The 19100-nt window shown below is 49.3% G+C and overlaps 1 protein-coding gene across 8 annotated transcripts; it reads left to right on the top strand.

The window, feature by feature from the left end:
* The first annotated feature begins 1388 nt into the window (after positions 1–1388).
* Positions 1389–18778, top strand: INPP5B (inositol polyphosphate-5-phosphatase B). Of its 8 annotated transcripts, XM_075114441.1 has the most exons (22): positions 1389–1545; positions 1679–1758; positions 2119–2216; positions 2606–2635; positions 3098–3208; positions 7287–7380; positions 8740–8910; positions 9616–9717; positions 10098–10212; positions 10878–10994; positions 11872–12059; positions 12657–12768; positions 12920–13029; positions 13925–14060; positions 14664–14774; positions 15432–15594; positions 15750–15985; positions 16592–16705; positions 17080–17164; positions 17557–17684; positions 17918–18029; positions 18361–18778. In XM_075114441.1, the coding sequence occupies exons 1-22, from the start codon at positions 1489–1491 to the stop codon at positions 18489–18491; spliced, it is 2601 nt and encodes an 866-aa protein (XP_074970542.1). In that variant the 5' UTR covers positions 1389–1488; the 3' UTR covers positions 18492–18778. The 8 variants fall into 8 exon arrangements, with proteins under 8 accessions (XP_074970542.1, XP_074970537.1, XP_074970536.1 ...); XM_075114436.1 differs by lacking the exons at positions 1389–1545; positions 1679–1758 and having other exon boundaries at positions 1844–2216; positions 15462–15594; XM_075114435.1 differs by lacking the exons at positions 1389–1545; positions 1679–1758 and having other exon boundaries at positions 1845–2216.
* The last annotated feature ends 322 nt before the right edge of the window (positions 18779–19100 follow it).

Raw genomic sequence — 19100 nt, 5'->3', positions numbered from 1 at the left:
GCCAGGCACAATTCAGGGGTGTCAGTGCATGGCAGGTCATGCAAACACATGCTCTGTCCTCTGTTGCTCTTGTCTATTTAAAGAAAAGATTGCAAAACCATAAAAAATCAGTGTGTCCGTTCCCTGGTCAGGGTGGGGTGTTTTGAGCACGGCTGGAGGCGATGGGACTGATGAGAGGGGCAGGGGGGGCCTGGGTGTGCTGGGTTGAGGCGCGGCGCTGGCTGGCCCTCAGCAGCCTCGCACGTCCACCAGCAGAAAGGCTTTGCTCTGCCGGCCCTGACGAGGTGCTGCAGGCTGAGCAGCTCTTCTGCAGCGGATGTGGGACTGGATGAAAAAAGCCTGACTGAAACGATAGCCGGCCCCTTCCACGTTGCAGGGCAGCCTCAACCAGCCTGTTGTTCCGATGCATCGCAACCGCAGCACAGGGGTTGGGGCGTGTTTTTAATTCGTTTCCAGCCACAATGTCAGCACATCCATAGCAAGTGAAAACAGGATGAAACCCAGGGTTTTTCTATCTCAAAAACACCATCCAGCATCATGTTTCTTCTAAGAATAGGGGTTTAGCGTTTCCAGCAGATATTTCAGACTGTTCCTCTTTCGTTTCCTCTTCGCAGCCTCTCGTCTGCTTTGTGAGGCTGCTGGAGCGCAGGGAAGGCAGCGGAAAGGCAGGCAGCGGAGCGGCTGCTGTGATAGAGACCGCTTGGCTTTTTCCTCATCTCTCTGTCTTGGCTATTGCTCCTACATCCGCGGAAGGAGCTGACTTAGGCCAAACTCCCCCCTCTCTACTGTGCAAAAGACAAGGGCTGCTGACATCTTCTAGCACCTGCTTTCACACCCTGCGGTAATTCATTTGCATAACACCGGCAGCTCAGCGCTCGGCTGCTGCCAGCTGGGCCTTCTGGCAGCTCAGCCGGAGATTCGTCCAAGCCGCTGCTGAAAAACGAGCATCTCCTGATTTTACTGGGAAATAAACCTTCCGGAGTTTCTGCTGGCCCAGAGCTCCCGACCCCGGCCCCGCGGGACGCTCCCGCCGCCGCCCCCCCGCCCTGCGGGTGCCCGGGACCCAGCGGGTCGTGCAACCGGGCCCGATCCCTCTGCCCGCGGCGGAGGGCGGCGCCGGGAGCTGCCCAGCGCCTCCGGGGACGGCGCCGTTATTGCCGGGGGCTCCCGCCGGCGGCGGCTCCCCCCGGCCCGGTCGGGTCCCCGCAGCACCGGCCCCGCCGCGTCACTCGGCGCCGGCCCGGCGAGCGGCGGCGCGGGGCCCCGCCCAGGGCCGGTCCCGGAGCGAGGGGCTCCCGCAGCCGCGGGGGGCGGCCCGGGGCCGGCCGGGGAGGAGCCGCCGCGGCGGGGGAGGCCCGGCCGGGCGGGAGCGGGGCGGTGCCGGCGGGGGGGCGCGCGGGGCGCCGCCGGCCGGGCGCGACGCGTCGCGACATCCGCGCTGAGCGGCCGGGCCGGGGGAGCCGCCGCCGCCGGGGCCCGGTGCCGAGGATGGACCAGTCGGTCGCCATCCAGGAGAGCCTGGCGGAGGGGGCGACCTGCCGCATCGTATCCTTTGCCTCGGCCTCCACCCGCGCAGCCCGGCGCGGGGAAGGCCGGCTCCGCGCCCCCCGCCCCTCCCGGCCTCCCCGCCGGGCTCCCCTCTGCCCTCTGCCCGCTCTTCCTTGACGCTCGGCCGCAGGCGGTGCCGGCCGTCCTGGCCGCCGGGGAGCGCCTGGAGAGCCGGCTGCTGGGCCTGGTGGAGCGCGGCGGGCAGCACGCGTAGGTGCCCGGGGCTGGGCGGGCAGGGCCCGGCCGGAGGGGCTCCGCGGAGGAGCCCGGAGCTCCGCGGGGCTCTCCCGGCCTTGGGAGCTCCCTCCTCTCCGCCAGGCCGGGGCGGCGATCCGAGGGCGCTGCGGGTGCTCAGCGAGACGAGCCCTGGAGGGCTTGGTCTGGGGCGTTTCGCCAGTAACATAAATACATCCTTATTTAAATGGCGGGTGGGCGTGGGGTCGAGGAGTTGCTCTGGGGACCCCGCGAGGCTGCGACAGCAGGCGCTGCTGGACGGGACGGGGTCTGGCCGTACCTCAGAGATGCCAGAATCGAGGAGGCATTGCCTCCGTGTCTGCTCCGTGCTTGCAGGATCTACGTGTACACTCACCGGCGGATGGCCATAACAGCTGAGGATGTCTGGCTGGAGAAGGTTATCCCGATCACAGAAGGGTTTGCAGTGGAAGAAGGTACTAACACACTTTGGTGGCTTAGTGGCCACCCCAAAAGAAGGGGGCGAAGGGGTTTGGAGCCCCTATTTTGTGGTTCTACTTGCAAAAATCGGGGATGTATTCAGCCTTCACATTTTTCCTTCAATTTGTAATCCCTAGTGATGCTTGTGCATCACATGGCATAGCTGGAAGGGCCCCGCTAGACTGATTGCTGTGCAGTCCGGAGCACCCTGTGTCCTGCCAGGCACTGGGCACGGCCTCCTACCCCAGCAGGTTGTTCTGCCTGTCTCTGTACAAGGAGTAGTTGGGGTTTGAGAAACTGAACGAGCTTGCTAACCTCAAAGCATCAGTGCGGTCTGCAAAGATGTTACTTAGCTTCGTAACTGAACTTTGTTTTGCTTTTGCAGTTGTACTTCACGGTGACCTTCATGTCATCGGTGAGTTCTGTTGTTGCTTTAGTGCCTGTGTTGCAGGTGTTCCTGGGCCCTGCGCTGGCTGCGCTCGAGGAGGCAGGAGTGGGGCTCTGGGGGTGGGATTTGCTGACCAGAGGGATCCAGCCTAGCTGCTGCATGCCATGATTCAGCTTGTGCCAAGGAGAATTGCCACCTCAGTTCAACTGAAGGAATGATTTTTCCAAATGCTCTTAAACTGCTACTGGAAGAAAGTCATTGCCACTGAATGAGCAGAATAAAAGTTATTATAAATGCTCATTTTTATATTTTTAAATGGCATACTCATGTAAACTGTGGAAAAGGACCATGATAAGGAGGCATGGGGAGACTTGTTGCTGAAGCCTGCATGCATGCATGTGCTGGCTGCTGCAGAGTGGAGAAGATGCTCAGTTTCGGAAGGCTTGTCAGCCCTAACCATAAGAGCTGTTCTTCTCCCCATGTGTTTAGGCTCTGACGTGACTATCCAGATAAGGTCAGAAGACGAGCGACTCACGCTGCGGTTGCCTTTTGGCTCCCACACGCGCACGTTCCTGCAGGAGGTCAGCAGGTGCCGCCCAGGTACGAGCCGTACGTGCCAGATGCGACCCGTGGGGTTGGTGGCGGAGGTCTGGGCAGCCTCGGCTGGCGTGTGGTGTTCGTGCGTTTCTTCTCGGTGTGGAGGAGCAGCGTCGGCCTCTGCTGCTGGACCTGCAGAGAGCTGTAATGATTTGCACGGGTGAGGATTCTCCATTGCCCGACAGCTCAGCAGAGGCGTTCAGCGCTTGGGCTGAGCCTGCTGCCGGTGCGGCCCAGGGGCCGGAGCGAGGTTTGTTTTGGGTCAGCGCTGTGACAGACCAGGCAGGGCTCCCGAGGTGGCCGCTCGCTCCGCGTCTGCTCGCCCTCTTCTCCCGGCGTTCGCAGCCGCCTCCCAGGCGGGCGCACCAGTCTTTCCCGGGTGGGGCCGGTGCTGCCCGATCGGGGCACAGCGTGGGGGCTGGTTTGTGTCCCTCCCCACGGCCCCCGGTGTGGGCGGGCGGAGGGGCCCCGCCGCCCTTCCCGCTGGGCGGCCCCGCGGAGCTCTGGGCTGCGGGGGCGGGCCGGGGCAGGGCGGGCGGTGGCGCCGAGCTGCGGCGATGTCCGGAGACGGGCGGCTACGCCGAGGTGAGCGCGGGGTTGCGACGGGAGTAGGGGGCAGTGGGGAGCGGGGGGGGGGGTGTGGAAGGAAAGGAGCTGCGGTGCTCGGCGTCCGTCTGTCCAGGGGCCGCCCATCGAGGGGCCACGCCCGCGGCTGTGGGGAGGGGAGGCCGGCGGGGACCGGGGCTGACCGACTGACCGACCGACTGCCCGCCCGCCCGGGACTCCCGGCGCTCCGCGGCGCGGCCGGCCGTGGCCAGCCCCCAGGCTCGGCTCGGCTCCCCGCTGCCTCCGGCGGCCCCTGGCCCGCGGGGAAGCCGCCGGCAGCGGGAGCGAAGCAAACCGCGCGGGTACCGGGGGCGCAGCGCCCCGTCCAGAACCCAGCAGCCTCCCAGTATCCCGGACGCTGCCTGCGGGGATCGGCAAGGTTTCTGGTGCCGCTCCTGCCGCCCTGCTTGCCGCCTCTGAGCTGCCGCTGGGCTCTGCTGGATCGCTGGCGCTCCCTGGGTGGGTGCTTGCTGCACATGCCGGGTCCCCGCCGCTCCCGGTGCCGGTTGCCGTTTCCCTCTTTGCAAAGCGCATGTGTGAGAAGATGCAGAGCTAAAGCAATTCCTGGAAGTCAGTGTGGGATTCGAAATCTGAATTACGCCGTTTCTCGTTTACCCACCTTCTTTTAGACTGGGCTCGGCTTACTCGTGAAGGCACAGGTTGGTACTGCTGGCATTCCCTCTCTGTATTTCCATGTTTATTGGTAGGGTATTAAAGAAAAAACAAAAGAGAAGGGATGAACTTTATAATTCAGGCAGCCGCGCAGCGCAGGTTGAGCCAAGGCAGGGATCTGGGGACGTTCCTTCAGGTGTGGCGTTTCAACCTCTGGCTTGGAACTGGCTGGGAGAGACCTGAGTGTGTCTGTGTGCTTAGGAGGAAAAGCGTGCTGGACGAAATACAACCCTGCTCCTTTGTTGGTGTGTTTCCTTGTATCTGGAGCGCAGCAATGCTCTTTGGCCGGTAAGCTCCTTGGGAGGTAGCGCTCCTATCAAGTCATGCCTCTGAGCTTTCACAAAGTTGCCTTTTCAAGGCTTCATTGTGTTTTTCTTGAGTCAGAGGAGTCTAGGGTCTCCTTCCCACGCCACCCCCCCTCCCCACCCCTTGTATTAACAGAAGGTGCTCTCTGCCATCACTTGGGGTCTTCTGGAACATAAGCGGGTATAGAACGAGGAGGTTTTGTCTGCCCTTTTCCAGGAGTAACTCATTCAGTCCTTAAGTGAGCATGCGTACTGAGTTAGCAACTTTCATATGCAAACCAAGGCACATTTAAATACAGTGAAATGCTGCTCTTTACTAGTAGAGTGATACTAGTTCGTTATATCTTCTGTGAATTAAAGCTGGCTAATGAATGAGAGCATCTATAAAAGGATTAAATGTGCTTTACCTGTTACGGTTTATGTTCACAATTTCAGTTAAAACCCCTACCTGAAATCCTATCCGTGTGCATGCGTGTGCAGTCACAGCCACAGCTGCAGTGTTGCTTCATCTGAACAGTGAAAAGAAGAAACGTACTTCCCTGCAGCCTGGAGTAGCGTGGTCCTGCATGGACTGTTGCTTACACTTTCATTAAGGAAGGAGTGGACTGGCAAAGATTGATTATTACTAATGGCAAGACTAATTTAATTCTCCTTTTTGAGCATGAAGCATGGATCCTACTTCATCCAGAAGATATGATACATTTTCCTGCTGTAGAACAGTGCTATAATGCCACTGCACGTTTTTAACAGTAATGTCTTTATTACTGCTTAAATCTCTTAACTGCAAATCCTGTCTGATTCAGGCCGTACACATGCTGCTATTCTGTGACCTCTGCACATAGCTCTTTATTTCTGGGCCCAGTTCAATTATTGAACAAGGTCATTGTCTTGCTAAAATATTCCACTTCAGATTGCTAATGTATAGATCCCTCTGGCTAGAGCACTCTGTGTCCAGATATAAATTCATCTGAAGGAAGCATCCATTTTCCAGGGCTAATCTCTTTCTTAGGAGAATCCTACCTAAAACTGATTTCCACTAACAAGGTTAGAATACAGAAGTGCGATGTATGTCTGTGATCTTTGGAACACGTAGCAGCTGTGTCAGCAGCACTGAGCAGGCACGCCAGTCTTGCCGTTCTGGCACTAACACCTTCTGCGTGCTGGCAAGTGGCATCATCCCGTATGGGTAATAAAGCCTAAACTTCTGCTCCCTTCCTGATACAGAGGTTAAAGTTCAAGTTGGTTTATGTTGCTGTCAAGATATGTTGCCTGGTCTTTATCAGGAGGACTCACAGAGGGTCAAGCAGCACTGGTTAATTACTTAATGCCCATGGGGAAAATTTACGTCTCTGTCCCGGCTCCCCGACGCCACGCTCGCGGTGCATCTCTGAACCTTGTACGCTCCTGTTCAGTTCTACGTGACTTCGGCTGTGTGATCTGTAATGAGGTTTGAGTCACATGCTCTTCTGCAGCCAACCTCTGATAAATCCTCTTACACAGTCTTTATTCTCAGAGGGCTCTTGAGCAGAAGAGCTTTTCCAAGCTGAGAACATGGCCACTTCTTGACAGCTTGTTTTATTCTGAGGGCTTAGGTAACATACTTCAAGTTCTGCTTCTGGTTAGTGCTCTTCTCCTGGAAACGTGCTGTGAGAGCAATAGCATTTTGATTGTTCTGGATTGTGCATACTGAAAGAGAAGCTCAGCTGAATGCCTAGAACCTTATAGTCTTAAGAACAATTTCTATATCATCATTAGATTTGTGTGCTAAGTAGCATCATCTTGAGATTGCTGTTTGTGCATCTTAAACGTGGCAACCCCCATGTGGAATCCGCTTTTTTAACTGTTATTTTGCCACTTGTAGGAGCAGAATGTTGTAACTGAAGCAAAATGCTGAAAGACTGGTCAGATTTTGCTAACGAAGCGTGGTGTGTTCAGTGTCACACCTGTATTTAGTTATGTTTGCATGGCAGCTGCCCTGTTGTTTTTTTAGGAACACACAGTTTGCATTGAGGCGCTTGTTTCTACTGGGGTATGGTGGGTTCATGTGGTGGCTCTGTACTGCACTGCCTCCCGGGAGGAGACACTTGTGCTTTGCTCTGTATTTGCAGATGGGTAGAAACACTTCAAATGGTGGTGTGTGGGTTTTTTTGGGATCCAACTTCCCCTCCCCCCTTTTTTCTTCCTTCCTTTGTACTTCCTGTCTTGCTTCAGAAAGGAAAAAAACTGTTATTAACATAAATTTTTTTGATTCCCAGGATTAAGTCCTGGATTTTGTGCTGCTAAGTCCTGGTTTGGCTTAGCTGTAAGGAGAGGCAATGGCTAAACCTATCAGACAACCGAAAGAGAGACTGCAGGGCACTTTGTTTCACCACACGAATCTAAATTATATTCTGCTCACAGATTTTTGCCAGTGTTTGTAGAAGTGTGTTGCTAAATTAAAGAACACGTTGTGTTTAAATTTTTTAATTTTTTGTTTTGGTGTTTTTTTTTTCCCCCAGAAATGGTTGGCTCTGAAGGCGTCAAACAGAATGGAAAAAAGCTTGCAGTTAGTCAGAACCAGAGCCACCATAGCCCCAATAAAAGTGCTCCCAGGTATGGTATCTGTCTCGCTTCATTTATAGGTTTGGTGAAGCGATTGAAGGGAGACTTGTGCACGTCAGCTCTTTGTGGAAGGTCTGCTGAGGAGTAAAAGTGGTGGCAATGTTTCTTTGCTGATTTAGCTGTACCTTCCCTCCACAGAGGATCTCTGTATAGAGACAGTAAATATATGTAGCACCAAAGTTCTGGGTACTTCTGGGTGATTGTGTATGGATGGAATGAATGGCAGTGGGCAGATTGTTGATGCTTTGATGTCTAGAGGAAGAAAAAGAAGGTGCAGAGAGCTTTCTGCCTGGACTTCCTGGTTTTCAGCTGGAAGGCGAGTGGGGAAGTTGGTGTCTCTGGTGCCAGCATGTGAGGTCTGTGCACACACCAGCGCTCAAGCAATCTTGTGGCTGCATTATCTAGTTCCATCTGCCAGCAACCGTGTTGGTTGCCGTCCTCAGAGGCAGTGGGATCTAGAGCAGAAATTGGCAACTTTTTGAGAAGAGAATCTGCAGATTCTAGTTAGGAGAGAAGAAAGTTCAGCATAAGCATGCTGTCAAAACTTTAATGGGAATTTCAGCATAGCCTCTCAGAGAGAGTCCTGCTAGCCCCCTATTTGGGCATATTTTTGCTGTTTAGTGGGGCAGGACCTGCTAGCGTTTATTTTGAATTCAGAGAGCTTTGGCTTAGGGCCAATGTGTCTCATAGATAATGCTCTTAAAATTACAGTTTAATTTTCCAGTTCCCAGGACTTTGCAGACCCTGCTGCATATCCTTCAAAGTCTGCGTGCTGTCCTTGGCACCGGTGCACAGGTTGTTGACCTTAAATTTATACCATCCACTTGCTTGTGGGAACTCCCAAGCTGTGGCACTATTACTGTTGCAAAAGGAGTTTACAGAGCCACGAGATACTAAAAACCACCTCTACCTCCACCCACTTTGTGCTGCCTTCTTTCTAGGCAGAGCTGGGAGTTTTCCACCAGGTGGATTTTTAAACGAGCGGTTTTTTGAGGTCAGAAGGGCTGAGCAGAGGCAGCGGGAGATGAGATTTGCATCTCCTTGCTCCAGTAAGCAGGAAAGGTGTACAGGTTTTGCATCAGCATCGAGGCGCGAGTAGGCCTGCTCTGAATCAGCAGGCTGCACCAGGCTAGCGAGAGACATTTGTTATTTCAGTCAGTTAAACTTGTTTTATCTAGAGATCTGAACTGTTCGAAGAAATGCTCATTTTAGTCTTGTTTGTGTATCCCAAACATTGATTATCTTTAGTGAAACGGATAAGTGCGAATCAAGTCCTCGGTGGCAGAAATAAGCTGTTTGGGGTGTGTGTATATCCTGGGTTTCATCATGCAGTTTTGCTTTCGTTTGCAGGCAAAACAAACTCAAACCTGAAGTGACAACTGAAATGGTGCGGTCCTCCAGCATAATGGTTTCAAACAAGGCTTCAATCTTATCAGAACCAAAGTTTGGACTGAGAGATACTATTGTTAAGTCTCAGCTTGCACAAATGGAGGATTCCTACACACACATCCAGCGCTTCAGGTAATGATCGTTCCTGAGAAGAACTTACTGTTGCAGGGAGTTAGTTAGCATGAGCTGTCAAAATAACTCATGTTCGCTATTTTGTCTAGTATCTCAGCAAATAGGAAATTTTGTAGAAAAGTACGATCCATGCTTTCCAGAACAGCTTTCTTTCCTCTCTTAGGCGTTAGTGGAGAAGAATTTCATTTAAGTCTCTGTCAAGGCTTGCCTCCTGGTTCTTGTTGAGAAAATGGCCTTTCTGAAATGACTTACTGCTGTGCTTGTTTCAGACTATGTCTGGAAATGCATCACTTCTGTGCACCTCTGGCCTTCTCTCTCACTGCTTCTGTTAATACTTAACCATGTAGTTGTGCCAATAAACTCGTAAGAGCTTGGGGGAAATACATAATTAGGCCTTCCCCGTGACTGAAATTCTTTTATGCATGTTGTTCTCATTCTATGAATTTATCCTTTCAAACTGCTACTGCACAGCTCTAGTCATCTTTTTTTTAATATTCTCTATGTAAAAATATGTATCCTTCTGTAAAACACGTCTGTAAAGGTGCTACTGTAATTAAATCATTTTAGGGATTTAAACTTTGTCACATTTCCCTAATTCTCCACTGGAAACATGTTTCTTCTAAATAGCTACATGTAACATTAAGTGCATGGGTTAATAAGAATGGTATTTCCATCAGCTCTGGGATTTATTTAACTTCGTTGCAGATTTTTTGTTGGGACGTACAATGTGAACGGTCAGTCACCCAGAGAAAGCCTCCAGCCTTGGCTGAGATGTGACGCTGAGCCTCCAGACATTTACTGCGTGGGGTGAGTGGCCCACCCTCCCAAACCTTGACTGCGGGTGGCTTGCTTGTGAATCTGTAGCATGGAGGCGTTCAGCGAAGATGCTACAGCTGAGGAATGTTTGCGCTGCCTTATTCCATCGCACAGCTTTAGAGCCTGAAAGGGCTGTAATTCTGGTAGTGTTTGGACTCCCTGGCGCTGCAGCGTCACAAAATCTTCAATGCCATTCAGTATAATACTAATAGTAATTTAGATTTCCATTTAAGATACCTCTAAAATCAGCATAACTGAGTTTTCAGTTTTAAATTTAGTGAGTATAAATTGATTTTAGTACTTTCCCAGCGGAAAGGGCTGGAGAGTTATGACCGAGTACATGCATCCATGGGTTCCTTCCTCTAACACAGTTTCCAGGAGCTTGATCTGAGTAAAGAAGCCTTCTTTTTCAATGACACGCCGAAGGAAGAAGAATGGTTTAAAGCTGTAACTGATAGCCTTCACCCAGATGCCAAATACGCAAAGGTAAATGTGGCTTTTGCAATGTTTGAGTGTGGAATCATTTCCACTTGGGCCTCTTTTCCCTTTGCTTTTTCTTGTTCTCAACTGCCGTGTCTTCCAGAGGCTCATTGTCTGCAGGCTTTTGCTCAGTCAGAAGTGCTCGGAAGGTGGAGTAGGTAGTGTTGCTGTGCAGGGTGCTGAGGCAGGGGGCAGGACAGGAGACCAGAGCCAGGCATCCATGCATGAAGGAAGCTCCTGCTATCCTGGGGGAAGAGAATAGGAAGTATCTTAGATTCTTCCATGGCTGTCTCCACAGTGCATGGTGGAATAAGTTGTGAAGGTATCTTGGTAGGAACACTGCTTGGCTCCGGCTCCTTACGTCTGCTTGGTCTTTTGTCACTGTTGTGGAAGGGAAGCTCTTTGCATGGGCTGTGCCTGTGCAGTAGGTTTTGCTTTGGGCTTCGGCTTGGTTTACTGAGGTGATGGTCTCTGGCTCCGTCCTGTGCTGAGCTGCTGGAGTGCCTGTGTACTGTGAGCCCAGCTGGTCTGTCAGATGAGCCTGGAACTCTCTTTTTCTTCATCTGTATTTTGGTGACCCGTGTTCTGGACGGGGGGGGGGGGCGCGATGTGCCTTCTCTCATTGAACCTCTCCCATTCTAGTATATAATGGAACAGGATCTGTTTTTCAGGTGAAACTTGTGCGACTCGTGGGAATCATGCTTCTGTTGTATGTGAAAGCAGACCTTGCTTTGAACATCTCCGAGGTGGAAATTGAGACTGTGGGAACTGGAATCATGGGGAGGATGGTAAGAACGGCAACTGTGCATGACAAGGGGTGAGATTTAGAAGAGCCCTGGAGAGCCACTCTCCTCAGATGTAGTTGTTATTCCTCCAGCTAAGGGATGCAGTGCCTTTAGAAGCACATAGTCCTGCCCCTGTGCCAGCTCAGGGCACCGCTAGAGGGAATTGCTGTGTGCTGGCAAAGGCTCGAAGATCTTGAGGGAGAACCTTTTCTGAAGTCTTTTTTTCTGATTGCATGTGCTGGGCAGTGTGGGGCCTTGCTCTCATGTGACTTCGATCCTGGCTGTGATTTTGCCCAAAGCAAATAACACAAGGAAACATGAGTACTAGAAACATGTCTATCCAGATTAGTTTTCCTGAGGAGGACTTCCTGGCCACTTGCCATTCCACACTGTTGGAATTAAGTCTGTGCCCTTTGAATGTAGTTTCTCTGAACATTGCAGCTATAACTTGTCAAAGGTATTTTTGACCAGCTAAGCCATGTGCTTCCTCCTCTATTTACAATTTTTTTAATGGCTTGTGTTGAAAGATCCAGGTGTTTGGTTTTTTTTTTTTTTCTAAACTGGTGCCAGGACTTGCTGAAATAACTGACCAACTCTCTTACTGATTTTAATTTCCTTCTGTATTAGCTAATTCCTGAATTACAAACTGAGTTCCATGTCCTTGATTGCTGTGTTCTGTTGCTGTGCGCAACCCTCACATGAGTCACTGGCTTGAATTCATGAAGCAGTTATCACTAATTGGTGTTTTCAGCCTTTTCCTTCCTCTGGAATTAAATGGTCTGCATCAATGTCTTCTGGCTTGTCTACTGCTAGTAACTCATTTGTGGATTCATCTGCTGTGTAGAAGCTTCTGATCAACATTTTTATCTTTATCTTTCAGGGTAACAAAGGCGGTGTTGCCATAAGGTTTAAATTCCATAACACTAGCGTGTGCGTTGTGAATTCTCACCTTGCAGCTCACATGGAGGAGTATGAGCGGCGGAACCAGGACTTCAAAGACATCTGCTCTCGGATGCAGTTCTGCCAGTCGGATCCAAATTTGCCCCCTCTCACTATTGGCAAACACGAGTACGCTTGCCCTCTGACTGTGTGAATCACTGCACATGGCAAGGAAGAACCTTATGAGCGCACTGGGGTGTGACGTTCTCTCAGCAGGGGTGTGAGAAGGGGTGCCCAGTGATCTAATCGTCAGCCTGGAAGGGCCAGAAATGCTTGACTGTATCTGTGGTTTTGAGAGTGGTCGCCTATACAGTTCTGACAAGTCACTTGCCGCCTTATGCTCTTCCAGGCCTTGTTTTATTTTAAAGCATGAAGTGGGAACGGGGCAATAATATGCATCGATTTCCCCAGGGGTTGTGGGATTTAGTCAGCATGGAATATTAAAAGCACCAGTTACTAAGAGGTAGTGACAAACATGCAGATCAGGAACTAAAACCAGCAAAGGTAGAAAATGTAGCTTGTCTTTCAGATTTTCACTCCTACTTGTTCTCTGTGATGGAGGGGCAGACACAGCACCCACCTGATCGTGCTGAGATTAGGAGAGCTCATGCTTGCATCAGGTGGTTCCAGGCACTGCTGCGGAGCTGTGCTTCCAGCTCACGGCCAGCTTCTGTTTTGGACGTCTTTAGGCCTCCGTGCAGACTTCTGGTGTACATTCTCTTTCAGTGTGATCTTATGGTTGGGTGACCTCAACTATCGGCTGGAGGAACTGGATGTGGCAAAAGTGAAGCAGCTTGTAGATGAGAAAGCGTTTCTAGAGCTTTGCCAGTATGACCAGGTACTGATGTCTCACCTGCCTGCAGGTGGTGCTGAGGGTGCTAGTTAGAAACTGCACACATACTCCTTAGCCTTCTCCGTGCTGAATGTCTCCTTCTAGCTCTTATGGGAATTGTGCTTGAGCTTTTTTTTTTTAATTTTTTCTTTAATAGCTAAAGAGGCAAATGAATGCAAATGCAGTCTTTGACGGCTTTACAGAGGGAGAGATTTCTTTCCAACCAACATACAAATATGATGCTGGCTGTGACGACTGGGACACGAGGTAGGGTGATTACCTCATAGGTGATGCTACCAATGGCTGACGTTATCACTGGAGGAAGTAAAAATAAAGCTAAAGAATTGCAGATCTAATGGCTATAAATAGGAATAGTTCTGACATTATTGCTGTTCCTCTCCCTTGGCTCTAAAATCCATCTCCAGTTTACATCTATTTATGTTGCTTTTCTTCCACTGCCGTTTGTCAGATATTCCTAGTCTTTTTCCCAGGAATAATCCATTGGGTTTCCACTTAGAGGTGTACAAAATTAAGGAATCAGTTAGCTTCATTCTTTTTATTTGGTTTGGGTTTTTTTCCCCAAGCAAAATTTTTAGGATCTTTTATTTGCTGATACCTGCTATACCTACTGAGGTCAGGCCAGCTGGGGTTTGAAATGGTGCATTTGTGCTCTCTGTAGCTGAGTGCCTTCTCCAGAAGACTGCGAGAGCCATCGTTCCTGTAATGCGCTGCACAGAGTGGCTGACCTGTTCTTGGTAAACTGGGAACATTGACTTCAAGTGTGAGAATGAACTCTGTGCAGCAGTCAGTGGGGAAAAAAATTAAAATACCAACTTTAAACATAGAGCCTGAGTTCTTACTTTTTTTTTGGCTCTTACGGTCAAAAGGATCTGAGTATCGCTTTGTATGTTAATTGTATCAAAAGAACAAAAGAAATAATTGCATCTTTGAAGACTTAGAAAGTGAAGTGTGATATAGAGATACTTAATAGTACTATCAAACTTTTTATAACCACTCAGAGAACTTGTGGAAAATAGAGCTTTGATAGAGGACTAGCTCCAGGCTGTGGCCAGAAGAGAGTCTCTGGGAGAGCAGTATTCTGCCTTGCATCGTTACTCCACCCGAACTGTGCCTGCAAATGCAATTGTTACCTCTGTTTTAGTGAGAAGTGTCGTGTTCCAGCGTGGTGTGATCGGATACTCTGGAAAGGGCAGAACATTGCTCAGCTGAGCTATCGCAGCCATATGGCTCTGAAGATCAGTGATCATAAGCCAGTTAGCTCTGTGTTTGATATTGGGGTAAGTGCCTCACTGCTGAAGGAAATGACTCTGCTGGCCGCCTCCTCTGTGTGGGGAGAGGGGGAAGGGGGAGGGAGGTTCTCCTGCAGATTTGGTGTCCACAGAGAACCAAGGCTTAAAAGGTGAGCTAGATAAGATACCGAGATAGGATTGTTGTTCCGTAGTAAGCTAGGGCTGTGTTAAGTGATACAGTGATACTTCAGTTAAGCGGAATAATGCATAAATACCTGTAGGTATTTTTCCAGAAGTGTTCTTATGCCTTTTTTCTTATTTTCGTAATAATTTTCACAGAAACTTGCAGGGCAGGAATGCTACATCACTGACAACGCAGTAGTGTGTTGTCATTGCACTTTCCCCCCCCCCCCCCCCCCTTAAAAAAAGTCGATCCAGTACTGCACCCGTCTAGCTGATGGGTGTCTCCTGGTAGTGATGGCCAGGTCCTTTACTGCTGGATCCTGAGGAGAGCATTAGTGCTCCAACTGGCTCTGTCCATTACATGCTAGTGTGCTGCTAAAATCATATCGCTTCACGCTTGCAGCTGTGTTACAGCTCTCCTGCGGAGGCGCAGTAAACGCCAGTTGGTGCAGTGTGTGTCGTTTTCAGGTGAAGGTTGTGAATGAGGAGCTCTATCGAAAAGCCTTTGAGGAAATAGTGCGCTTGCTGGATAAGCTGGAGAATGCCAACATTCCCTCCGTGACCCTCTCCCAGAGAGAGGTAGGGTGTGTTCATGTGCTGTGACTTGCTGGAGAAACCGGGCAGCCCTAGATCCCAGAAGTGTATTCCAGACGGAGAAGATGGGTTCTAGACCCCAGGGTCTGGTGCCAAAGTAGCAGAATATTTTGCCTTCCAACTGTTGTCTGTTTACAAGCCCTAGAAATACTTGTTTCTGCTTAGATGTGGGTAAATTCCATTCGCAGTTCCAGGCTGAAATGCTGGGTGTGTTACTCCCTGAGGTGGGGGGAGAGAGGGTGAAAGGGTAGCTTGTGGCCCTTGCTCTGCCTTGTTCTTTGAAACATAAAATGTAAAATCTGAAGGATATAAAGAAGGTCACAAAACCAGCATTTGCTTTGTGTATTGGGGACTAAAAAGATAAGCAAATGAGACATTTGAGGCTACAGCTATATTGTTCTCAAGTTTCATTGAGGTTATATGAGGGGAGTGTTTGTTTTAAAAGGCCCACTGATGCAAACGACTTTAGCATATGGAGTAAGCAAATGCAATCCTTTGTAATCCTGGAGGAGATGACCTGTGGGAGCAAGAGGGTTAATCTGGGTATCTTGCTGCTTAATGATTAAACTACAGGGTCGAAGTTGCTGCTGGTGCTTGGCAAGGTGGAATTGGCTGATGATGTTGACTGACATTTGTTTCTAGTTCCATTTTGAGGATGTTAAATACATGCAGCTGCAGGTAGAGAAGTTTACAATCCGCAATGGACAAGTGCCCTGCCAGTTTGAATTTATCAGCAAACCAGATGAGGAAACCTACTGCAAGGAGTGGCTGACTGCTAATCCCAGTAAGGGCTTTCTGCTATCAGGTGAGCAACTTGTTCATCTTACGTTAGTGAGCTAATATTGTCACCTCCTGGCTTAGTTCTCTCTTCTATATTGAGAATGCTATGCCGATTTGCAGGCTGATTGGTTTAATACCTTTTTTAAACTGAGTATGGGTTTTTAAATCATCTTCCCGCAGATGCTGAGATCACAGTTGAGTTGGAGGTGTTTGTTAATAAGTCAACAGCTACACACTTAAACTCTGGAGAGGAGAAACTTGAAGATATCTTGGTCTTGCATCTTAACAGGGGGAAGGACTACTTTCTGTCTGTAACAGGAAACTACTTGCCAAGTTGCTTTGGATCTCCCATTCATACGCTGTGTTACATGAGGGAACCGATCCAGGACATGTCACCAGAATCCATTCGGAAACTTGTGAGTTATAGACAGGATTCCCTGCTGAGCCCACAGGAACCATTAACACTAGATGTTAAGTCCCGTTTATTGTTAGAGAGCCTTCTTCCACTTCCCTGGTCCATAGTCTGAGAATGCTGATACAGCTTGTGCTTTTCAGCGCACCATCTTCACACCCTGCATTAGTTCTGCATGTGGATTAACCAACCCATTTCTTATAGAGAGCACTGAAAGTAAGATCCCATTTGCTCTGCCTGCACATTTTAAAAATGTGTGCAACTTCTAAACGTAGAACTTCTCCCTGGAGCCCTTGGCTTTCTCTGCATTGAATAGAGGGGAGTGTGTGTATACGTGAGGCATGGCGTAGCGTTTCCATAGAGCTGAGTGAACTTGAAGCATGTTTATGGGAGCAGGTTGTTTCTTCTGTCTGGACTTCTGATATAGGTGTGCCTGTTGTACTAGTCGTGTGTGAAGGCTGGTGAGTGAAGCTGCACAGTTTCTTAACAAGTCTTACTTCTCATGTAGAAGCTCTGTGAAGCATTTTTGCAGAGATGAATAAGACCTTGGCTAGCTACCTTTTTATTTCTTTTTTCCCCCTTCCACGCTCCCCACACCTCCCTCTCTCAGACCCTGATGCCGCTGGAGCTAAGCGATGATGCTGTTCAAGGTGAAAAGCCTATAGACATTCCCAAAGAGCTGTGGATGATGGTGGATCACCTATACCGCAATGCATCCCAGCAGGTCAGCAGTGTTTGTACTGGAAACACAAAATAATTTGTTAGGTTTAGTTTTGAAGATGCTGGTAATAGTAATTATTGCTAACGTGGATGTTTGGCCAATGGTAGAGAGAGATAAAAGACATCTGTGGTAAGTGATCCTGGTGCCCCGGGTTGCACTGTTTCGTGATGGTGACCTTGTCTGTGTGGCGTGCATCAGCAGCTGTCTGCATTGCTCCCTCCTGCAGTGCCACAGCCTGACTGGGACTGCTTGTGGTGGGATTTGTGCTGACAAGTACCAGTTTGGAGAGATTTTTCCTGCCAGATTATAATGACATCGCTCTGTTTACCCAAATAACTTTCATTTTCCTCGAGACTGACTGATGGTCGTCTTTGCAGGAGGACCTGTTTCAGCAGCCAGGCCTTAGATCAGAATTTGAGCAAATCCGAGACTGTTTGGACAAAGGAATGCATGATACCCTCTGTATCCTTTTAGACTGATGTCCAGTAAGGCTTACTATGCCTTAGTGATCAGAGCTGAAAAAGATCTTAACAGTCTTCTGTGCTCCACCATGGTTTTTAAACTACCATCTCTCATCTTGGGGTAACCGAGATCTGCAGTCCTCGCTATTCCATGTAATCAGCACGAATGCCTCTGTCATGTCCTTGCAATCTTGAAGAATGGTTGTTGCTGAGTTACGTAGTGTCCAACTGCCAGCAGAAACAGCTTGCTATGTGGAGTCAAGTGATTTAGCTCAAAGCTGTGAACGATAGGAGGAGTTCTTGGAGACCTAAGCAAAGATGAATATTTCAGCAGAAACATGACCAAAATAGATCATGCTGTGCTTGCCTCTTCCTTAACTGTCTTTGGATCAGTTGGCAGCAACCACTCGGTTGCAGAAGCCCTGCTGCTCTTCCTGGAAAGCCTGCCGGAGCCTGTCATCTGCTACAGGTTGTACAACAGCTGTTTGGAGTGTGCCAGCAACTACCCGCTGAGCAGCCAGGTATCGCTGGCTTCGCTGTGAGAATCTTTCTGTAATTCCAGAGGGAGGGGAGGCAAACTGGCTTTTGCTCTCAGAAACTTAATCATCTCGTAATAGAAAGGATCTAGAACTGGTGCTTCTTGGTTATTAAGAGCTGTTAGTATTTGCCAACAGGGTGATGTTGGTAGTAGACAAAGCTGCTAAGCCATTGCCATGTATTCAGTGTAAATGTTGGTTCTTTTCCCCCTCCTCAGATCATCTCTAACCTGCCACGGTGCCATAAAAATGTCTTTGAATATCTAATGGAATTTCTGCGACAACTACTGAAGAATTCAGGGAAAAACCATTTGGATGTGAATATTCTTGGTAAGGCGAGCAAAATAACCATTCTGTTCGGAGAGGCTTTGCAGTTTGTGCAACAACACATGTCTGCATAGTGAGTGCAGTCATGGCCTCTGCTGTTTTGAAGCGTTTACTAATAAGCAAATAGTCCATAGAAAAACAGTAATTGGAGTAGCCTGAAAAAAGCTGTGAGGTGACTCAGATGCGTGGGTCATCAGCTTTATATTACCCCATTCTGAAGCCAGGCACTCTCTCACTGGGACTGATCGGGGTGGGTGGAATTACTGTGGACACCCTGCTGCTGATGGGCTCTTACGGTGTGTCTGTGTGCCTTTTTTTTTTCTTCTTAATGCAGCTAGTATATTTGGTGGCTTGTTACTTCGACCTCCTCCTGGACATCCTACACCTGATATAACTGAGAAGAGGAAAGCTCAGCAATTTATCCATCATTTCCTCCTGAGAGAAGACAACTTACCAGGCAGCTAATCAGATTTTAAAATATCAAGTTACTGTAAAAAAATTTTTTTGTACAGTATATTGGCTCTTTTAAAATATCACAGTATTTTATACAATCTGTTGCTTTTGAAGGTGCAGATGAGGCAGTTTGAATCAGGTGTCACTGTTTAAGCTGTAGAGCATATCAGAGTTCTAAATAAGCTGTATGTAGACAAGCAAAAATATAAAAGCTGATATTTACAATATATTTTATTTAACTTGTATGAAGACTCAGAATTTTTAAGTCCTTGTTATTTAAATAAAAATATCTCGGTGCATTTTTCCAGCCTCTCTGCCCATTTTTGATGTTGGCTGGTTTAGGCTCTTGGTTTGTTGACAGTGATTTAAGTCACGTTGCAAAAGGCCTGGAGCAACCCCCGCCGCGGTTTAAGGGTGCTGTGCCTCGGGCAGGAGCATGGATGAGGGAACTGGAATCGTTCTGTGGTCTTGTGCTCCCCACCCACACAGCTCTGTGAGACTGGCGAGGCGGACTGGTGCTCCGAGGGAGGTAAGGGACGGGTCTGCAAGAAAATGGGTTTATTCCAAAAGCGGGCGCAGGCTCATGTGTGCAGTGGCTCTGTGTTTGGGCACTTAATTCCA

The sequence above is a fragment of the Phalacrocorax aristotelis genome, chromosome 20 (assembly GCF_949628215.1).
Source record: "Phalacrocorax aristotelis chromosome 20, bGulAri2.1, whole genome shotgun sequence".
Classification (NCBI taxonomy): Eukaryota; Metazoa; Chordata; class Aves; order Suliformes; family Phalacrocoracidae; genus Phalacrocorax; species Phalacrocorax aristotelis.
The sequence above is the reverse complement of the archived record's forward strand: the minus strand, read 5'-3'. Positions and strand labels throughout refer to the sequence as shown.